We start from the raw sequence: 22940 nt of genomic DNA, 5'->3' as shown, positions 1-22940 counted from the left end.
ATAATTACTATTATTAATCTTTACCTAATACTCTGTAACTTCAAATGCATGCCCGTATAGCATAAATAATAGCCAATGGTTTTAGTTACACCATTTTACATATTTCATATAATAAGTAGGCAAGGGTGAAGTGCAAATAAATGATACATATACAGTCTTCTGGCACCATCTGCTGGATATGTTAATTTACATCCTCCAAAGCTCATATTTATACTCTGGTGATGTTTAGGCTGTTCAAGAATTACTGCTTCTCTCTCAGCTTTCTTCATATAATCACTTTCAGCAGATAGAAGCTTTCATTACAATGATCAACTACAATGTACAGTCATGTGAAAATTTAAGTACACACCATGGAAACTGTTGACTTACTCAACATATCTGAAAAATGCCTACAGTTAAAGGTGATATACTTGAATAAGAACGCAATAAATATTTGCCTTTTCAATAATTTATTCAACATAAATATGAATAGATGTAATTATGTACTGTGGAAAAAGCAAGTACATCCTTGCATTAAAAGCTGGTATTGCCATCTTTAAAAGAAAAGACTTCTTGAAGGTGTTTTGTATAACTGCCTATTATTCTCAGATATAAGCTCAGTGAAGTTTCTGACCACTTCTACATGCAAATTCCGTTTTTTAGGTAAGTCTGTCATAATATCCTAGTATGCAGTGCATACTAGCACACTATATCATTAAAATGCGGTGTGTTTTTTTTTTTTTTTTACTCTGTTTAACACACCTCTCATGCAGGCTGAATTTGTGCAATCTCTTTTTGAGTGTAGATGCATGCACTTTGACCCCAAGAGTTACCTGAACACCCAGTATTACATTTTGAGCTTCTTGGTGACTTCTTTTAGCATCAGTCAGCTCTTAAACTGAATTTGCTGGGCTGGTCAGTCCTGGACAAATTGTACATTATTTTCCTTGCAGTACAATGATTGATTTCAAATCATTCCGCAATCTCTTTAAATCCCCTGCATCAATAGAGAAGAGAATACCAGACCCTAGATTTCTTGGGTCTAAATAAGATAGGTGACATCTGCATACTCCCCAACAAAGTTCTAATAATTGTCCCTTCTGCTTGTTAATTCAGCCCGCATGAAAATATGAAGAAGAATATACTGTAAGTAAAAGTCATTTGAAATAAAGTCAGAATTCATATGCTAAATACATATCATTACACATATTAACCAAACAATTAACAACATACATTATTTTTCATGATAGTGTACCTTTAAGACGTTTCTAAGCTTTCATTGCACTGCACTTGTCAATCTAAAATAAATAGGATCTAAATAGAATATGTCCTATAGAGATGTTTTTGCGCTGTGCTTGGAAAAAACAACAAAGCACAGGTGTGCACAGGGGGAGCTTCCATAAAGATTTCATTGAATCTTATCAACAGCTGGCTTATGCCACGTGTGCTGAGCACAGGACGATGGAGGCGTGACTTGGACAGAATCATGTGCCAACAGCAGTGGCAGTTTCCATCTGTCTTAAGGAAGACCAATCCAGTAAAATGGGTGCTACGGTATAAGGGCACTAAAAGGTACCTGCTCTATCACAAACCGAAGAAAAGGTATCTATGTTTCTAGATTTCAGGTGCTGAGAACAACAAATAGGTACATAATATTAAAGGTTTTCTCATCTGTTGCAGGTATTATGCTCCCAAACAACAAACAAGGTACATAATATTAAAGGTTTTCTTGTTTCCTCTTTCATAATAATTGAGCATACCTTTTGGTGTTTTTAGATCCCCCAGAATCTTAAATTTAGGTGGCTCTCTGAGCTCCTTTACTGTGCTCAAATACTGGACAAATACAGGTCTGATAAGCGAGAAAATCTTACTTCTACTGGGCATAGGACACAGGGGGAAATTCTTTATATAGTGTATGGGGAGGAATGTGTAATTAACTTACAGAACAGGTGAGGACCATATGATCTTTACAATACAATTTTTTAGGCTTCTTGGCCAAGCTATAACAGTTGCCCAGAGGCATTCCACTTATGACAGCTACTGTTGTAAATTTGTCTTATCTCATGTTCAGAAGCATGGGCTCTCATACAAGTTAGAAAATGATTCACTTTGAACAACTTTAAATGAAGGCGTGGAGAATCCAAGGAATTCTCAACCTTGTCATTCATGATATATGCCACACAACCATGACTTTTGGCTTTTAAAGGTGACCCTACGGGATACCTAGAACCTCTCCCTATGCAAATGCATCTAAACTGGTGCAAGCAGGATGCTGAACTTGCATAGCCAACCATTCCAACAACACTAAAATGTGAATTGCTCACATACCCAAAAAAGGGACATGTAAGGGGGCCTACAACTGGGCAAATGCTGGTTCCAAATTGTGTAAGTCTCTGCCCCACTTCTTGAAAAGGACAAGCACCCTGCTGTTGTTGATGGGACCCTCCATCATATTGGCTTGCTCTTGACATCCTTGGCCATAGACCTCAGTATTTATGGATAAAGGAATGTTCACACTTCCCCACAATGGGCCTATGGAGCCAAAGTGACAGCCAGCACATTGCACTACAAATACACAGGGAGAAAGCTTTCAGTCTTCCCAGTGCGACACACTGTCAACCTATGCCTGGCCATCAATCAGATGCCTGCGTCCAAGGTGAAATCCTTGATGGTGGCTGCTGTAAAATAAGGGCGAGTCACCTGCGCCACAGCGTAATGATAGGGCTGCATAGTGTCAGATTTGCCGTCCACACTCCTCAGTGATTCAGAAGCATCTGCTTCTTCTTGGAAAGGTCAACTGACACACTGTCAACCTATGCCTAGCCATCAATCAGAGGCCTGAGTCCAAGGTGAAATCCTTGATGGTGGCTGCTGTAAAATGAGGCCAAGTCACCTGCACCACAGCGTAATGATAGGGCTGCATAGTGTCTAATTTGCCGTCCACACTCCTCAGTGATTCAGAAGCATCTGCTTCTTCTTGGAAAGGTCAACCACCCTCCTGTTGTTGATGGAACACTCTGCCACATTGTGTCATACTCTTGGCCATAGGCCTACTCTTAACATCCTACGCTGTAAACCTTAATATTTATAAATAAAGGAATGTCCATACATAAAATGCATTTTCCTCATTTTACTGTAACTTCACAAAGATTTCCATGACATCTGACATCACATTTGACATACTAGCAGAATTCTTCGTTGTGGAATGCCATACAAAGGAATAGAAATTCTGTAGTGATCATTTCTGAGCAGAATGCAAGTATATCATTTGTAAACCATTTCCCTTTGCACCTCCTCTCCTTTGAAGCACCACAGATTTGAGACCACTTCCCTATGTATACTAATCCACAGTATTTAGCTTCCATCACCGAGTAAGATCAAAGTGAATTCTATAGTATACAAGTCTCTTCCCAATATCCCTCTATGGCTCTGCCCAGCAGGGCATGCACCTAGGTGGGATATATTTCCAAGCTGTACAAACAAGTGGCAACCACCCCAATCTATAACTAACCTTTGCAGAAAGGTGTATATGGAAGGGCAACGCACATTACAAACAAAAATCTCCAAGCGCACTTACCAACTAGCCTGCAAAAAAAAAAAACAAATTGTCCCTGTCTAACAATTCACGTTAAAAACAGAGGGTTTAGTTGCACACATTTGCAAATATACACTATATTGCCAAAAGTTTTGGGACACCTCTCCAAATCATTAGATTCAGGTGTTCCAATTACCTCCATGGCCACAGGTGTATAAAATGTAGCACCTAGGCATGCAGACTGCTTCTACAAACATTTGTGAAAGAATGGGTCGCTCTCCGGAGCTCAGTGAATTCAAGCGTGGTATCGTGATAAGTTGCCACCTGTGCTATAAGTCCATCTATAAAATTTCCATGCTACTAAATATTCCATGGTCAATTGTTGGTAGTAGTATAACAAGGTGGAAGAAATTAGGAACAACAGCAACTCAGCCATGAAGTGGTAGGTCACATAAAATGTCAGAGCAGGGTCAGTGTATGCTGAAGCGCACATACAGTCACCAACTGTCAGGAATGGACTCGCCAATGGTGGTGGGACTCACCTGCCTTGTGGGCTGCAGTACCAGGGCTGGCCAGCGGGTGCTCTCGGCAGCCAGAAGCTCAATCCTGCAATCAAGCCATGACCTGAGGCTGATTGCAGGAGGTGTACTTAAGGAATGGCCAGGCCTGCAGTCAGGGCCTTGTTGTATTGTTCCCATGAGCCCCTGTACCTGCATCCTGTCTGCTTCCTGCTTGATCCCGACTCTGCTTGAACTCTGCCTGCACCGACCTTGGCTACTCCTGACCAATCTTCTGCCTACTCCTTGTACCTTGTCTGCCCGTTAGCTACCGACCCAGCCCGCCTGACTACGTTGTGCTCCATATATATATATATATATATATATATATATATACATATATATATCAGTTAAGGTTTGGGTTTGTTGCACCTTATTGTACGTATTTGTGTTAGTTTTGGGTTTGGTTTGTTGCACTGTGTTTATGTTTGTGTTGCCCTTAATAAATTATATTGTTTTACACGCTATACCTGAAGTCTGTGTTTCCCTGTGTTGGTCCACACACCTCTGGTCATTCCCAGAGCCCTGACATTGCAACAAGGTCAGTCCTGATCAGAAGTGGCTGCAGAGGGAAGCCATCTTGGCTTGTTGTTGGGAAGGATGCATCCTGAGGAGGTTGTGTACTTGTATCTGCTAGTCTTAGATGACAAAGATTATGCCTATCAGACTCTGAAGGAGTATGCCAGGGATCAGCTGCTAGAATGCATACGGATCGCTCATTTCCTGGTAGATCAGGGCACGGAGTTCTCTGAGGTACAACCATTGATTCAGGCTTGTGCGGAGTTGGCTTCATCTAGTACCCCTGAAAGCAGGGATGACTTTTTGCCGCCATTTAGTGCAGACCAAGTAGAGTCACTGGTATGGTTATTGGAGGATGATCCGGATTGCTCCTTGGAGCATTATTCAGCATGTTCACAACAGGTGCTAGTGGATTGTATAAACGCAGTGCAGTCTTTGGTCAGACAGGCTATGTGTAAGCTGAGCTTTGTTCAACCAGTACTACAGACATGGTCAGATTTGTTACACCCAGCCTCAGTCAGCTTGCAACAACCCAGCCCTGCTTCTAATCATTCCACTGCTCAAAGCTCTCTTCCTCCATTTCCCACAGCACCCCCAGTGACAGTCCAGTATACCCTGCTATCTACCACATGTCAGTCCCCTATTCCCATTCGCTGCACCTATCCTGCCTTTAACCCTGTAAAGAAGTCATCTGTAGAAGCTGCTCCCTCCGTTTACAGACCTGTGTTTACTTACAGTGCTCCAGTAACTAAAACCAAGAAGAAGCAAAAATTCTTTCCAACCAGTACCATCCTGCCAGTATCCAAACCGATCAGCCTGTGGTCTGAGAACCTGCCTTCTGTTATCCAGCCTGGTGCCCCGGTGCCCGCTGTTCAGCCTGATGCCCGGATGCCTGATGACCCAGTGTACGCTACCCAGCCTGATGATCCTGCCCAGCCTGATGATCTTACCCAGCCTGATGACCCGACCCGACCTGATGATCCTGCCCAGCCTGATGAACCTACCCGGCCTGATGAACCTACCCAGCCTGATGACCCGATCCAGCCTGATGACCCGATCCAGCCTGATGACCCGGTCCAGCCTGATGACCCGATCCAGCCTGATGACCCGGTCCAGCCTGACGCCCCAGTGCCCGCGGTCCAGCCTGACGCCCCGGTGCCCGCGGTCCAGCCTGACGGCCTAGTGCCCACTGCTCCGCCTCATGGCCCGCTGCCTCGCCTGATGGCCCGATGCCCGCTACCTCGCCTGATGGCCCAGTGCCCGCTGCCTCGCCTTTTGGCCCGGTGCCCGCTGCTCCGCCCGATGTGCCTCGGCCCACAGCCCAGCCTGATGTGCCCTGGCCTGCTGCCCAGCCCGATGTGCCCCTGCCCGCTGCCCAGCCCAATGTGCCACTTCCCAGCCTGATGTGCCTCTGCCTGCTGCCCAGCCCGATGTGCCATTACGGTCTGTTTGGAGCGTCCTGAGGCAGCTCCTTGAGGGGGGGGTACTGTCAGGAATGGACTCGCCAATGGTGATGGGACTCATCTGCCTTGTGGGCTGCAGTACCAGGGCTGGCCAGCGGGTGCTCTCAGCACCCAGAAGCTCAGTCCTGCAATCAAGCCATCACCTGAGGCTGATTGGAGGAGGTGTACTTAAGGAATGGCCAGGCCTGCAGTCAGGGCCTTGGTGTATTGTTCCCATGAGCCCCTGTATCTGCATCCTGTCTGCTTCCTGCCTGATCCTGACTCTGCTTGAACTCTGCCTGCACCGACCTTGGCTACTCCTGACCAATCTTCTGCCTACTCCTTGTACCTTGTCTGCCCGTTAGCTACCGACCCGATATATATATATCAGTTAAGGTTTGGGTTTGTTGCACCTTGTTGTACGTATTTGTGTTAGCTTTGGGTTTGGTTTGTTGCACTGCGTTATGTTTGTGTTGCCCTTAATAAATTATATTGTTTTACACGCTATACCTGAAGTCTGTGTTTCCCTGTGTCGGTCCACACACCTCTGGTCATTCCAGGAACCCTGACACCAACTGTCTGCTAAAGACCTCCAAAATTCGTGTGGCCTTCAGATCAGCACAACAATAGTGCATAGAGAGCTTTATGGAATGGGTTTCCATGGCCAAGCAGCTGCATCCAAGCCTTACATCTCCAAGTACAATTCAAAGTGTCGGATGCAGTGGTGTACAGCACGCCACCACTGGACTCTAGAGCCTGTGTTCTCTGGAGTGACGAATCACACTTCTCTGTCTGGAAATCTGATGGACGTGTCTGGGTTTAGCCATTGCCAGGAGAACAGTATTTTGCCTGACTGCATTGTGCGAAGTGTAATGTTTGGTGGAGGGGGGATTATGATGTGGGGTTGTTTTTCAGGGGATGGGCTTGGCCCCTTAGTTTCAGTGAAGGGAACTCTTAGGGTGTCAACATACAAAGACATTTTGGACAATTCCATGGTCCCAAATTTGTGGTAACAGTTTTGGGATGGCCCCTACCTGTTCCAACACACCAGTGCACAAAGCAAGGTCCATAAAGACACGGATAAGTGAGTTTGGGGTGAAGGAACTTGACTGCTCTGCACAGAGTCCTGACCACAACCCAATAAAACACCTTTGGGATGAATTAGAGTGGAGACTGTGAGCCAGGCCTTCTCGTCCGACAACAGTGCCTGACCTCACAAATGCTCTTCTGGAAGAATGGTCAAACATTCCCTTAAACACACTCCTAAACTTTGTGGACAGCCTTCCCATAAGAGTTGAAGCTGTTATAGCTGCAAAGGGTGGGCCAACTCAATATTGAACCCTACGGACTAATGGGATGCCATTAAAGTTCACATGTGTGTAGGGGCGGACTGACAACTCATGGGGCCCCCAGGCAATAGGGGATCATGGGGCCCCTGTGTCCTTGCCCAAACTCAAAAAAGCCTATGAAAAAGGTACCAGGGGCATCTCATGGGGCCCCCTACTGACCCCGGGCCCTTGGGATGTGCCTGAGTTTCCAAATGGTCAGTCCACCCCTGCATGTGTGTAAAGGCAGGCATCCCAATACTTTTGGCAATATAGTGTATGTGTAAGCCGTAGTGCTTAAGTCAAGGCTCTTCTGTATATTGCGGTCCTAACTCTATAGTTTTAATAGTCTCCAAGTTGGAGCACATATAGCAGTGGATAGATTAAGGGCAGGTTTGCCTGGAAGGAGCCCACCCCTCCTTAAAGGCACAGGGACACATTGGCCTAGCAAAAGTACAATGGCAGCTGAAGGCATCCAGTGTGTCCTGGCATCAAATTCAACCAACTATACAACCAAGTGGCAACCACCCCAATCTATAACTAACATTTGCAGCAAGGTGCACATGGAAGGGCAACGTACACCAAAGACAAAAATCTTTCAGCATACTTACCAGCTAGCCAGCTGACCCAGATGCCCAGATGACATATATTCCCAAGCTTTCATCATTACTTACAAATGCTGTTCCACCTTGCTTGGGGTTTCAGCCCTGCAAAGGGCCCTTTAGATCAGCTCTAAAGGAGAATAAATCTTAGTAGCTCTGGAGTGATTGGTACCCAGGCTCCAGGCCTCTCCCACATCTGGCATTTATAAGGGCACCAACTACACCCATGACATTACTAAGAAGGGGTTTCTCAAAATGGGGAGCTAACACCTATTTACAACTTTCCCTTTGCTATACTATACTGGGAAAAGAGCTGTCTAGCGCAAAAAAGTGCACTGCACCTGCCAATAGGCAGGTAGTTCATCAAGAGACAGCGTTACTCAATTGGGAATACATATTAATAAACCAAGTGCTGTAGATGAGTAGAGACAGATGATAAGTATAACAGAGGGGTTTACAGCACCAAATGCAAAAGACCATGTTGCAATACAACAGGGAATGTAAATGAAACAAATGGTTTCTCTATGTAGACTTCCCCATCCTTGTGACAAAAGAACTGAGAGCAAGCAGTGAAGTTCTATTTTCCATAAAGTACTTACCACAGTTGGGATTATGATATCCTACCCTTTTTTCACTGGAAAGCACCACCTCAAGGAGTCAGTGCTTCTCTTCTGTTGCAGGTATTATGCTCCCAAACTGTAAAGAGTTTCTTTTTCTAGATAAAAATTATTTGAACTCCAGCCTATAAAGATAATGCCACTGTCTTTATACCCTCAAAGTATGTCTTAATTACTGTGCCACAAGCTAGATTTTTACACACATAAAAATCAGGGCAAAGATTCACTTAACCACTTGACCACCGGTGACATACCCGTACATCGCTGGACTTCAAGTGGTTATACTGGGATGATGCATGCAGCTGCAGACATCATCTGGTATCGTTTTTAGAGCCGGTGGTTGGTTGGCTTTCTTGTAAAATCATTCCTACTTAGGATTTTACAAGCAGCCGGAGGAAATATCCCCCCTCCCGCCTCCTTCTATGGCTCTCTTGGGCTCTTCTGTCCACTGGGAGACCCAAACAACCAGACAGCGCACCTGCCAGCTGACTATAGAGGTAACCAGAGACCAGAACAGCTCCAATCATCTCTATGATACAGGAAACTGGAAGCGAAGAGCATTTATCACATCCAGTTTCACCGGAACTAAACAAAAAATTGGGAAAGCATCTGATCACACTGATCTTGGTGTCATCAGATGCTGTGAAGGGCAGGGGAGAGATCTGGGAGTCTATTAGACCCCAGATCTCTCAGTAAAGAGTACCTGTCACTGCTTATTGCTATCACTGGTGATACAGTATTTACATTCCCTGTGATAACAATAAAAGTGAAAAAAAAAATTAAGCGACGGCGTAAAGAATTTTTTTTTTTATAAATGAAAGCACCCCGTCCCACTGTGCTCATGCACAAAGGCGAACACACGCATCAGTTCCACATGCGCACAAACAGCGATCATCACAAACATGTGAGATGTCACTGCGAACACCAGATCAAGGGCAGTAATTTTAGTACTAGATCTTCTTTGTAAATCTAAAGTGGAAACCTCTAAAGGTTTTTAAAGTGTTGCCTATGGATAATAAAATTTACATTTGTCATCATTGCACAGTGTGCACAATTTTAACCACTTCAAGTCCGGACACTTTTACCCCCTTCCTGTCCAGGCCAATTTTCATCTTTCAGTGCTATCACACTTTGAATGACAAAGAAATACTGTGTGCCACTGGGAAATACTGTGTGAGCTGTGATTGGTCACAGCTTGTCACATGGTACAAAGCTGTTGTGAATAGCCTTGTACCATGTGACCTCTGTGATCATTTATAGATTTCACACATAGTAAGCAATGATGTCAGAAGTGACATCTTGCTTACTATTATTCATGTGATCACTGATTGGCCAATCAGTGATCACATAATCGGGACCTCAACACGCAGAGGTCCCATACAGTGAACAGTGTTCTGTTGTGTCCTGATCGCGGTGCTGCGCGCTCCTATGGAGCGCACACAAGCAATAGAGCGGGAGGACATTTATAAACAGCCACCCACCCCTGCACTGCTTCCGGCCGGCCATTTATGTACATGGGCTAGACGGGAAGTGGTTAAAACATGACATGTTTGGTATCTATTTACTCGGCGTAACATCATATTTTACATTTTACAAAACAATTACCGAGTTTTCATGCATTAACAGCCATTAAAGTTTATTTTTTCCATACAAATTGCGCTTGAAAAAGCGCCATGCAAATACCGTGTGGCATACAAAATTGCAACACCGACTAATTTATTCTCTAGGACTTTAAAAAATATATAATGTTCAAAATAATTTTCTTATAAAAAATAAAGAAAGTCTGAAAAAGGCTTGGTCTTCAAATGAAAAAAAAATTAAACTTTTATATGCCTTTCAGAATCTAGTCCTATCCGCACCTATCTTAAAGAGCAGCTTTATTAAAATAGTTGGGGACTGCTCAGCAACCAGCATCTTACAAAGTCCCGTTAGGATTATGGAATTTACAACATAACATATAGAGTTCAGTGGTCAGGAATATGTATTGTACAACATAGCATGTAGAATACTGTAATTAGGAATATGTAATTTACAGCACAGCAAATAGAGTGTATTGTTAAGGAGTATGTCATGTAGAGCACACACAGTTTAGCAGTCAGGACTCTATAGTACAACACAGAGTGCAAAGTGCAACTGTCCATAGATGTAACACGGAGCAATGGGTATAGAATGCAGCAGTCAGGGCTGTGTAAGGAGTATGTCATGTAGAGCACACACAGTTTAGCAGTCAGGACTCTATAGTACAACACAGAGTGCAAAGTGCAACTGTCCATAGATGTAACACGGAGCAATGGGTATAGAATGCAGCAGTCAGGGCTGTGTAATGTACACCACAGAATACAGAGTGCAGAGGTCAGGAGTATATAAAGCAATGGCAATATTACTGGGAGCCAGGGTGAGAAAAAAATTCCCCTTATATTGGTGGTCAATGGGAGGAAAATTCCACATACATTCATTATCAGTGAAACAAAATATGCTACACATTGGTGGTCAATAGAAGACTGCCTGTTACATTAGAATTAAAGTGTATCTAAAGGCAAAACTTTTGAAAAAATTTTGAATAGAGTAAGGGAAGTTTATAACCCCATGTCGGTTTTTTGAGGGCATCTGTATCCCATAGGGGAGATTTCCCTTCACTTCCTGTTCCATAGCCAAAGCATGTAGTGAGTAACGACCAGGGTCACCACACTGCACTACATGTGAATTGCACAGGAATGTGGAGCGTGTTCCTGTGTGATACCTAGTGTAAACCGGTCCTAAGACAATTGTCACTGGAGCAGGTGTCCCCATTAGAAGATTTCCCCTCTAACCCTTTTCTGGTGAAACTGTGAACATTTGGATATCCATCGCTTCCAGTTCAGTGTGCCATAGTCCACAAAGCAAATGGAAAGGGCAAATCTCTCCAGCAAGCACACAGGGAGCAATAACAAACACTGAATACAAATAGATACAAACTGTCAGTACTCGGGAGATGAAAAGATACAATCCTGTCATTAAAGTACTTCCATCCAGAAATTATTGTTTTCCAGTGTGTTCCCATAATTGGATTCAGATTCAGAATATTTTTTTAATCCCAACAGGAATATTATTAAATTATAGTTTATAAAAACAAATACAACAAAAAAAAAACAACAAATCACAATAAAAAAACATAAAGCCACAATACCAAACAAATATAAAGTCATAATAAAAGTAATCAAGCTATACAATAACCATGAATTGAAAAAAAAAGTTTAAAGCGGTTGTAAAGGCTCAAGGTTTTTACCTTCATGCATTCTACGCATGAAGGTAAAAAATCTTGCATGCAACAGCCCCCCCAGCCCCCCAATACTTACCTGAGCCCCATTGCGGTCCAGCGATATGCACGTGAACCTTGGCTCTCTGGAGTCTCTCCTTCTCATTGGCTGAAACAGCAGCAGGAATCATTGGCTCACACTGCTGTCTATCACAGCCAGTGAGCCAATGAAGAGAGAGAGGGGTGGGGCAAACTGCGGCTCTGTGTGTGAATGGACATGCAGAGCAGCAGCTCAGGAGTAAGCCTGCTTGGGTGTCCCCATAGCAAGCTGCTTGCTCTGGGGGGACTGGGCAAAAGAGGGGCCAGGAGCACCGGGGGGAGGACCCGAGAAGAGGAGGATTGGGAATTAAACAGAGCATGTATTTCAAAATTGCCTTTAATATCACTTTAGGCTCCATTCACATTAGCGGATTTGGAAATGCAGGCAGAATTGTCACAATTCTGTCCACAATTCCAAATTGTGGCAAGACACACAACGCACATTTGGGTGCTGTTATTTTTAATGGCACCCCAAGCGTGGTGTGATTCTGCTGCAATTATTATTATTATTATACAGGATTTATAAAGCGCCAATGGTTTGCTCAGTGCTTTACATTATAGTGGGAGACAATACAGTTCAATACAAGAGGGATTTGAGGGCCCTACTCCTTGGAGCTTACAATCTACGTCTTCACGTGACTGAGATTGAGCTCTGCAGTCATTTTTGCAGCAGTTGTTTTCTTATTCCGGGTCACATCCCATTTTTTTTTTGTCTCTCTCGGTCAGCTGACCATGTCAACCTCACTCATGCTTATCAGATGATGTTTTCCTAGGGTTGCCACCTCATCCCTTTAAAACCCAACGCATATTAATTACACAGGTTCTGAGGCTAATTTAAAGGATAAATTCACCTTTTGGATAAAAATAATAAAAGCGCATTTTTTTGCAGGTAAAAAAAGTGCATTTATTATTTTTCTCTACAGGAACCTGGAAAGCATTGCACCAGTGATCAGTAGATAGCTGATGCCATGCAGGTCTCCCGCAGACCTGTTTGAATATTTGCTTGCTGGATGGGATGTACAAGCAAGCAGATATACTGACTGACAGGAAGCTTCAATCCACCACCATGGCGCTCCACAGCACTGTGGTAGTTCATTGAAAACTACAAGCCGGCAGCCGCTAAGGCTGTTGGGAATTGCAGTTCATTCATTCACGGAAGTCTGTGAGTGAATAATGCGTCTGTGTGCGTTTTAAAATCTGACAGATAGTATGGGGGGGGGGGGGGCGGTGGACATAGTTGAGGCTATGGGAACATGTTACAGGTTCACCTGTAAAAACGGGATGAACATGTAACATGTTCCAAAGGTGAACTTATCCCTTAATGCAGATAAGGCACTAAGTGAGTTTAACCGCTTCCGACCACCCTATGTTTACGTTATTTTGCATTTCTTGGTAGGGGGCCAATGTGTGCTCCCTACCCGTGCCGCTATTGGCTCTTCGGCATGTCAATCACAGCAGAGCACTACAAAGCAGCTTGTCTACATAGTAAAACACAACACAGCACATCTGCGGGTATTAAGAAGGTTTTGGTGATGAAAGAAGAAGAAAAAGTTTAAGTGTTTGTATTACACTTGTGAGGATTATTTTTGGGACTTTTGACTTTATTTTATTTTAGTTTTATTTTTATTTTTGGACACGGTGGGATTTTGGACATAATATTTGTATTTTTATAATTTTTATATAAGATTTGATGCATTTGCTCATAGAAAAGTCATATTTATATGGTTTAGCTGGCCTTCAAGGGTGAAGGTAGATCACTTTTCTGGGATATTATAGGTTTAAGTGTTGTGATATATAAGTATAAACACAGCACACAGTTAACCCTTTGATCGCCCCACGGTAACCCCTTCCTGCCCAAAGTCATTAGTACAGTGACAGTGAGAGTGGTTTTTATTTTGCACTGATCATTGTATTAGTGTCACTGAGGATGTCAGTGACACCAAGTCAGTTCCTGCCCGGTGTCAGAATGCCCGCCGCAGTCCCACAGTCCAACAGTAAGTCGCTGATCCCTGCCATTACTAGTAAAAAAAATGTAAAAAAATAAAAATTCCAGTATCTATACCACCATTTGTAAACACTATAACTTTCACGTAAACCAATTAAGTTTAACGTATAGGGATTTTTTTTAGCAAACACATGTAGCAGAATGCATTTTGGCCTACATTTATGAAGACATTTTATTTTTTAATTTTTTTTACTGGATATGTTTTATAGCAAAAAGTAAAAAAACCTGTTTTTTTTCAAAATTGTGAGTTTTTGTTCATAGCACAAAAAATAAAAACCGCAGAGGTGATCAAATACCACTGAAAGAAAGCTCTATTTGTGGAAGAAAAAAAAAGGACGTAAATTTCATTTGGGTGCAGCGTTGCATGACTGCGCAATTGTCAGTTAAAGTACTACAGTGCTGTATCACAAAAAAAGGCCTGGTCAGGAAGGGGGGTAAATCCTCTAGAAGGCAAGTGGTTAATGATCTTAATCAGCCGCTGACCCTGTTTAATCAACATTTTCAGTTTTAAAGGGATGAGGTGGTAACTCTTCCATTTTCCTGGAAGCTGTATATGCTGTCATAACCTTTGATATTGTACCTTGTGACACGGCAAATAAATTGGCAACTTCAGTCACAGAGGCAGCAGCTAAGCAGACGCCAACAATGTGTCCTCTTTGAAGCTCAGTAAGCGCTGATATGACTCCGTATTACTAGCAGTGACAAAAGTGAGGCTTCCCACCTGTTAGCTAGGTGTCTCATCACACAGCCGAAGCTAAAGTATCTTACGTCACTTCTGTTTTCAATACAAAACATGTGGTCACTTTCACAGCTGCAAATCATGCAGTGTTTCCATATTTGTGTCTAATCCCTGGAAATAGGTTCTCATACATATAGATAGGTTTCCATACATTGCGTCTCATTTATATAGATGAATATATGTTTATGAGGTATCAGAGCCTTATCCATCCCCCGATTATCAGTTCTACTTCTGATGACAAATGAAGGGTGTATGGCCGGGCAGATCCATGCCGTGTACGGGAAGGTAAACGGCCGCCCCTAGATCTGCGTGTGATCGCACTGTGATCCGTGGATCAGGCCGGGGGTGTCGATGTCAATGACAAGAGGGCGGCTCACAGCTCGGCCGCTTCCTGGTGACAGGCTGGTTGCCAAGGGCGCTGATCACAAAACACAGGAGCCGGAGAGGACGTGTGGCCGGCTAGCCCAGCGATCGCCCTTCGCTCCTTGTATCGCACACAGCGGGGAGGATGAGCCGGGAGGTTCTGTCGGAGCTGCACTGGGCCGATGGCCTCGCCATCCCTGTGGCCAATGCTGAGAACAGAGCTTTGGAGGAGGAGGTGAGGACAGGACGGTGTGGATGGGGGACTGTCTGTGTATTATCGCCTTCACCCTATTCCCTGTGCTTCGCCTGCTCATACAGCTCACCTGGTACCTACTACACGGGTTCTCGGGGCCCACCAACACTGGGGTGTATGTGCTGTGCTTCGCCTGCCCATACAGCTCACCTGGTACCTACTACACGAGTTCTCGGGGCCCACCAACACTGCTCAGGGCCCACCAACACTGGGGTGTATGTGCTGTGCTTTGCCTGCTCAGGGCCCACCAACACTGGGGTGTATGTGCTGTGCTTCGCCTGCCCATACAGCTCACCTGGTACCTACTACACGGGTTCTCGGGGCCCACCAACACTGGGGTGTATGTGCTGTGCTTCGCCTGCCCATACAGCTCACCTGGTACCTACTACACGGGTTCTCGGGGCCCACCAACACTGCTCAGGGCCCACCAACACTGGGGTGTATGTGCTGTGCTTCGCCTGCTCAGGGCCCACCAACACTGGGGTGTATGTGTTGTGCTTCACCTGCTCATACAGCTCACCTGGTACCTACTACACGGGTTCTCGGGGCCCACCAACACTGGGGTGTATGTGCTGTGCTTCGCCTGCCCATACAGCTCACCTGGTACCTACTACACGGGTTCTCGGGGCCCACCAACACTGGGGTGTATGTGCTGTGCTTCGCCTGCCCATACAGCTCACCTGGTACCTACTACACGGGTTCTCGGGGCCCACCAACACTGGGGTGTATGTGCTGTGCTTCGCCTGCCCATACAGCTCACCTGGTACCTACTACACGGGTTCTCGGGGCCCACCAACACTGGGGTGTATGTGCTGTGCTTCACCTGCTCATACAGCTCACCTGGTACCTATTACACGGGTTCTCGGGGCCCACCAACACTGGGGTGTATGTGCTGTGCTTCGCCTGCCCATACAGCTCACCTGGTACCTACTACACGGGTTCTCGGGGCCCACCAACACTGGGGTGTATGTGCTGTGCTTCGCCTGCCCATACAGCTCACCTGGTACCTACTACACGAGTTCTCGGGGCCCACCAACACTGCTCAGGGCCCACCAACACTGGGGTGTATGTGCTGTGCTTTGCCTGCTCAGGGCCCACCAACACTGGGGTGAATGTGCTGTGCTTCGCCTGCTCAGGGCCCACCAACACTGGGGTGTATGTGCTGTGCTTCGCCTGCTCAGGGCCCACCAACACTGGGGTGTATGTGCTGTGCTTCGCCTGCTCAGGGCCCACCAACACTGGGGTGTATGTGCTGTGCTTCGCCTGCTCAGGGCCCACCAACACTGGGGTGTATGTGCTGTGCTTCGCCTGCTCAGGGCCCACCAACACTGGGGTGTATGTGCTGTGCTTCGCCTGCTCAGGGCCCACCAACACTGGGGTGTATGTGCTGTGCTTCGCCTGCTCAGGGCCCACCAACACTGGGGTGTATGTGCTGTGCTTCGCCTGCTCAGGGCCCACCAACACTGGGGTGTATGTGCTGTGCTTCGCCTGCTCAGGGCCCACCAACACTGGGGTGTATGTGTTGTGCTTCACCTGCTCATACAGCTCACCTGGTACCTACTACACGGGTTCTCGGGGCCCACCAACACTGGGGTGTATGTGCTGTGCTTCGCCTGCCCATACAGCTCACCTGGTACCTACTACACGGATTCTCGGGGCCCACCAACACGGGGGTGTATGTGCTGTGCTTCGCCTGCTCAGGGCCCACCAACACTGGGGTGTATGTGCTGTGCTTCGCCTGCTCATACAGCTCACCTGGTACCTACCACATGGATTCTCAGGGCCCACCAACACTGGGGTGTATGTGCTGTGCTTCGCCTGCTCAGGGCCCACCAACACTGGGGTGTATGTGCTGTGCTTCGCCTGCTCAGGGCCCACCAACACTGGGGTGTATGTGCTGTGCTTCGCCTGCTCAGGGCCCACCAACACTGGGGTGTATGTGCTGTGCTTCGCCTGCTCAGGGCCCACCAACACTGGGGTGTATGTGCTGTGCTTCGCCTGCTCAGGGCCCACCAACACTGGGGTGTATGTGTTGTGCTTCGCCTGCTCAGGGCCCACCAACACTGGGGTGTATGTGTTGTGCTTCACCTGCTCATACAGCTCACCTGGTACCTACTACACGGGTTCTCGGGGCCCACCAACACTGGGGTGTATGTGCTGTGCTTCACCTGCCCATACAGCTCACCTGGTACCTACTACACGGGTTCTCGGGGCCCTCCAACACTGGGGTGTATGTGCTGTGCTTCGCCTGCCCATACAGCTCACCTGGTACCTACTACACGGATTCTCGGGGCCCACCAACACGGGGGTGTATGTGCTGTGCTTCGCCTGCTCAGGGCCCACCAACACTGGGGTGTATGTGCTGTGCTTCGCCTGCTCATACAGCTCACCTGGTACCTACCACATGGATTCTCAGGGCCCACCAACACTGGGGTGTATGTGCTGTGCTTCGCCTGCTCAGGGCCCACCAACACTGGGGTGTATGTGCTGTGCTTCGCCTGCTCAGGGCCCACCAACACTGGGGTGTATGTGCTGTGCTTCGCCTGCTCAGGGCCCACCAACACTGGGGTGTATGTGCTGTGCTTCACCTGCTCATACAGCTCACCTGGTACCTACTACATAGATTCTCAGGGCCCACCAACACTGGGGTGTATGTGCTGTGCTTCGCCTGCTCAGGGCCCACCAACACTGGGGTGTATGTGCTGTGCTTCGCCTGCTCAGGGCCCACCAACACTGGGGTGTATGTGTTGTGCTTCACCTGCTCATACAGCTCACCTGGTACCTACTACATGGATTCTCAGGGCCCACCAACACTGGGTTGTATGTGCTGTGCTTCGCCTGCTCAGGGCCCACCAACACTGGGGTGTATGTGTTGTGCTTCACCTGCTCATACAGCTCACCTGGTACCTACTACATGGATTCTCAGGGCCCACCAACACTGGTTTGTATGTGCTGTGCTTCGCCTGCTCAGGGCCCACCAACACTGGGGTGTATGTGCTGTGCTTCACCTGCTCATACAGCTCACCTGGTACCTACTACATAGATTCTCAGGGCCCACCAACACTGGGGTGTATGTGCTGTGCTTCGCCTGCTCAGGGCCCACCAACACTGGGGTGTATGTGTTGTGCTTCACCTGCTCATACAGCTCACCTGGTACCTACTACATGGATTCTCAGGGCCCACCAACACTGGGTTGTATGTGCTGTGCTTCGCCTGCTCAGGGCCCACCAACACTGGGGTGTATGTGTTGTGCTTCACCTGCTCATACAGCTCACCTGGTACCTACTACATGGATTCTCAGGGCCCACCAACACTGGGGTGTATGTACTGTGCTTCACCCACAAAGTGCAGGTTGCTTGCCTCTCTGTAATATGATTAGGCATGGTTCAGTATGCTGTCCCCTGGTCTGTTAGGAAGAGGTGGTCTCAGGCATGGTTCAGTTGTTCACCGGCATGGTATACTTACGTTGATTGTAATTTCGGTTGTATTGTGATCGCTCCATATGGTTCTCAGACAATGTTCAGTTGTACTCCATCATGGTATACTTACACAGGTTGCTAAAGCATGCCCATGTACGGTTGACCCCCAAAGTCCAGTTGCAGGGGTGGACTGACAACTCGTGCAGCCCCCGGGCAATAGGGGATCATGGGGTCCCTGTGTCCTTGGCCAAACTCAAAATGCATATGAAAAAGGTACCAGGGGCATCTCATGGGGCCCCCTACTGACCCCGGGCCCTCGGGCAGTGCCGAGTTTCCAAATGGTCAGTCCGCCCCTGTCCAGTTGGATTGTGTAGTGTGATCGCTCTGTACGGTGCTCAGGCAATGTTCAGTTGTACTCCAGCATGGTATACTTACATAGGTTACTAAAACATGCCCAAGTATGGTACACCCCCAAAGTCCAGTTAGATTGTGTAGTGTGATCGCTCTGTACGGTGCTCAGGCACGGTTCAGTTGTACTACAACACGGTTTGCTTACATAGCATGCCCAAGTAAGGTTCACCCCAAAAGTCCAGTTGGATTGTGTAGTGTGACTGCCCTGTATGACACTAAGGCATGGATCAACACACCATGGTCTGCAAAAGGTGCTCTCAGGAATGGTTCATTTGTACTCCAATTTGGTATACTTACATGTGAACCCTGAACTGTGCCAAGTACGGTTCACCCCCAAAGTCCAGTTTGATTCAGTGAGGTGATCGCTCAGCACAGCACTTAGGTATAGAACAACATATCATGCTCTGGCCTGCTTGGAAGAGGTGGTCTTAGGCATGGTTCAGTGGTACTCTGGCATGGTATACTTATGTTGATCCCTAAACCATGTCAAGTATGGTTCACCCCCAAAGTCCAGTTGGATTGTGTAATGTAATTGCTCCGTGCCACTCTGTCATGGTTTAGTTGTACTCTGGCATGGTATACTTACATAGATTGTTAAAGCATGCTCAAGTGCAGTCCACCCCCAAAGTCCAGTTGGATTGCGTAGTGTGATCGTCCCGCATGGTGCTCAGGCATGAATCGGTGCCCCATTCTCTGAAAGAGGTGGTTTCAGACACGGTTCAGTTGTAGTCTGGCATGGTGTACTTCCATGTGATTGCTGAACTGTGCCAGATATGGTTCACCTCCAAAGTCCAGTTGGATTGTGTACTGTGATTGCTCCACATGGCACTCCAGCATGGATCAGCATCCCATGCTCTGAAAGATTTGGTCTCGGGCATGGTTCAATTGCACTTTGGCATGGTATACTTACATGTGATCGCTGAACTGTGCCAAGTATGGTTCACCCCCAAAGTCCAGTTTGTTTGAGTGATGGTGATCATTCCATACAGAGCTCAGGCATAGATCAGCATACCATGCTCTGGCCTGCTTGGAAGAGGTGGTCTCAGGCACCATTCAGTTGTACTCCAACATGGTACACATACATGTGGTCACTAAAGTGTGCCCAAGCACAGAACTGTCATGGATCACTGAGAAATCTCAGAGCACAGAAGCAGGGATCACTGTGGTCCAATTGGTAGAGGTGAGGACATAAGCACGTTTGCGCACAATTTCATATAACACAGCACAGTCCAGTAGAGGGGGGACAATTGTATTTGAGCACAGCCTAGCATGAGTATACCCTCCCCTGGGTCCTTAGAGTATGTATACTGTGCCCAAGCATGTTTCACCTCCAGCGCCCAGTTCGTTTGCTCTGTACCATGTTTAGACACAATTCAACGTTACCATGTCCTGGGGTGCTTGGAAGAGGTGGTCTGGTGCACAGTACAGTTGTACACCAGCATGGTACACTTGTATGATTACTAACATTGTCTTAGCACAGAAATCTCAGATCACAGAGCAAGGAGCAATATGGTCAGGATGGCAGAGATGATGACCCAACACAGTCAGTGCATACCAATGGGGAGGGGGGAGGGGGGGGGGGGAAATTGCACTTAGGTATGGTACAAGGCAACCAAGTTTCATATCACTTCCTGTTTTAGCTATGAGACAGGAACTAAAGGGAAATCTCCCCAATGCCAAAACAAGAACGTTTGGGTAACCTGAACATCTTCAGTGAGTTGGATTATGCTTATACTGTCCTCTAATGTAAGTTTTAGGCCTCATTCACACTGGCAGTGGCATACATGCTTTAATAGGACCTTTCTATTATGATTTTACACTGTTCACTTGTCCAGGTGCATTTGGGTGACTTGCATTTACACAAATCTGTGCATACAGGGGCAGATTAGATACTCCAAATGTGTGTAAACACATGTAAGCGCAGATACATTTAGTCAAGGTTCACATCTGTGTATGAGGAAGAGGCTGAGTCCTTGAAACGCGTTAGAAGTTGGAAGTCCAGGGTTCCATTTATGGACTTATATGCGGTGTGGATTGGACACCGCTGTTTAGTGTGATGTGCCTTTGTCCTGTATGTCAATTATGAGTACGATACATACTTTTTATCCTTTTAATAGATATTTGTTACGGTAATGCACTGGGCCGGTGCGCCCTCTGTTTGTTTTCTTTGTATCCAATGGCTTTGGACTACCCCGGTCCATTGAGGGCGGCAAGGAGTGCATATTCCAGGACATCTGAATTGTTACCATAGCCTTTGCTGAGTCCCTCCCCAGTGCAGGAGTACAGAGTTTGCTGTGTTCACATCTGTGTTATCCCTGCGTAGTCATGTTTTTGAAAGGGCTGCTTACCGCATCTAAATCGCATCAAAGACGTGCATGACCCTTTTTTTTTTTTTTTCTTCCATCTGTGCCACAACAAAGCACATGATACTTTTTTACCATATGTTCTGCAGTTTCTCATGCACTTTAGTAAGATGTGTTGGAGTGCTATTAATAATTATAATTAGAAAAAAGATGCACTTTTTTGTGTGCCACAAGAACGCATGCAATTTTCAGCGTGTTCCTGCATTGTACAAGTGTAACCAAAGCCTTAAACACAAGAGAAAGGGAAGTTTAAAAGCTCATTTTTCCTTTTAAAAAAATAACAAAAAATTATAAAAAAAAAGCATTGCACATGGGATCAGTGTCTCTGCATTTATATCAACAGGCACAGGAGGCTTGTGTGAATGTAGCCATGCTCTGCCGTGATATAGGTTCAGGGGCTGTGTAATGCTAGGTTAAAACTTGTGACAAACCATGCCGCTCCTCTGAAAAGAGTTTTCTCCGGTGGATTACTTTTTAGAGGCAATTGATGGGCATTGTTAAATGCCTGTTTTAACAATGTTAAGCTAGCACCAACATGCCGTTAGTGCATGCATTGGATATGGTTGCAGGGCATACAGTAAGTTTTCACAGCACTTAACGTTTACCACATTTTGTTATGTTACAGCCTTATTCCAAAATGGATTAAGTTCATTTTTTTCTCAACATTCTACAAACAACACCCCATAATGACAACATGAAAGAAGTTCGTTTTGAAAGCTTTGCAATTTATTAAAAATAGAAAACAAAAAAAATACACGTACATAGGTATTCACAGCCTTTGCCATAACACTCAAAATTGATCTCTGGTGCATCCTGTTCCTACTGCCAAGCCATGAAGCCCAAGGAATTGTCTGTAGACCTCTGAGACAGGATTGTATCAAGGCACAGATCTGGGGAAGGATACAGAAAAATTTCTGCAGCATTAAATGTCCCAATGAGCACAGTGGCCTCCATCATCCGTAAATGGAACAAGTTTTGGAACCACCAGGAATCTTCCTAGAGCGGGCCGCCCGGCCAAAATGAGCAATCAAGGGAGAAGGGCCTTAGCCAGGGAGGTAACCAAGCGCCCGATGGTCACTCTGAAAGAGCTCCAGTATTTCTCTTTGGAGAGAGGAGAACCTTCCAGAAGAACAACCATCTTCAGCACTCCAATCTGGCCTGTATGGTAGAGTGGCCAGACGGAAGCCACTCTTCAGTAAAAGACAAATGGCAGCCCGCATGGAGTTTGCCAAAATGCACCTGAGGGACTCTCAGACCATGAGAAACCAAACTCTCTTGTCTGATGAAACAAAGATTGAACTCTTTGGCCTGAATGCCAAGCATCATGTCTGGAGGAAACCAGGCACCTGACCAATATCATTCCTACAGTGAAGCTTGGCGGTGGCAGCATCATGCTGTGGGAATGTTTTTCTCAGCGGCAGTAACTGGGAGAGTAGTCAGGATTAAGGGAAAGATGAATGCAGCAATGTAACAGACA

At 46.2% G+C, this 22940-nt stretch overlaps 1 protein-coding gene and 1 long non-coding RNA gene across 2 annotated transcripts in view; one reads left to right on the top strand and one right to left on the bottom strand.

Annotated features, from left to right (window-relative positions):
- LOC149463346 (uncharacterized) overlaps positions 1–15444 on the bottom strand; it is a 40908-nt gene extending 25464 nt beyond the window's left edge. The window contains exon 1 of the long non-coding RNA XR_016312466.1: positions 15341–15444. This is a non-coding gene — a long non-coding RNA (uncharacterized LOC149463346). The remainder of the gene's footprint in view (positions 1–15340) is intronic.
- CCDC39 (coiled-coil domain 39 molecular ruler complex subunit) overlaps positions 14799–22940 on the top strand; it is a 72796-nt gene continuing 64654 nt past the window's right edge. Inside the window, exon 1 of the mRNA XM_089675558.1 lies at positions 14799–15252. Coding sequence (XP_089531684.1) covers positions 15163–15252 — 90 coding nt within the window. The 5' untranslated portion in view covers positions 14799–15162. The remainder of the gene's footprint in view (positions 15253–22940) is intronic.

The sequence above is a fragment of the Staurois parvus genome, unplaced genomic scaffold, assembly GCF_062004578.1.
Source record: "Staurois parvus isolate SC_StPar_1 unplaced genomic scaffold, SC_StPar_1.0 ptg000155l, whole genome shotgun sequence".
NCBI classification, from domain to species: Eukaryota; Metazoa; Chordata; class Amphibia; order Anura; family Ranidae; genus Staurois; species Staurois parvus.
The sequence above is the reverse complement of the archived record's forward strand: the minus strand, read 5'-3'. Positions and strand labels throughout refer to the sequence as shown.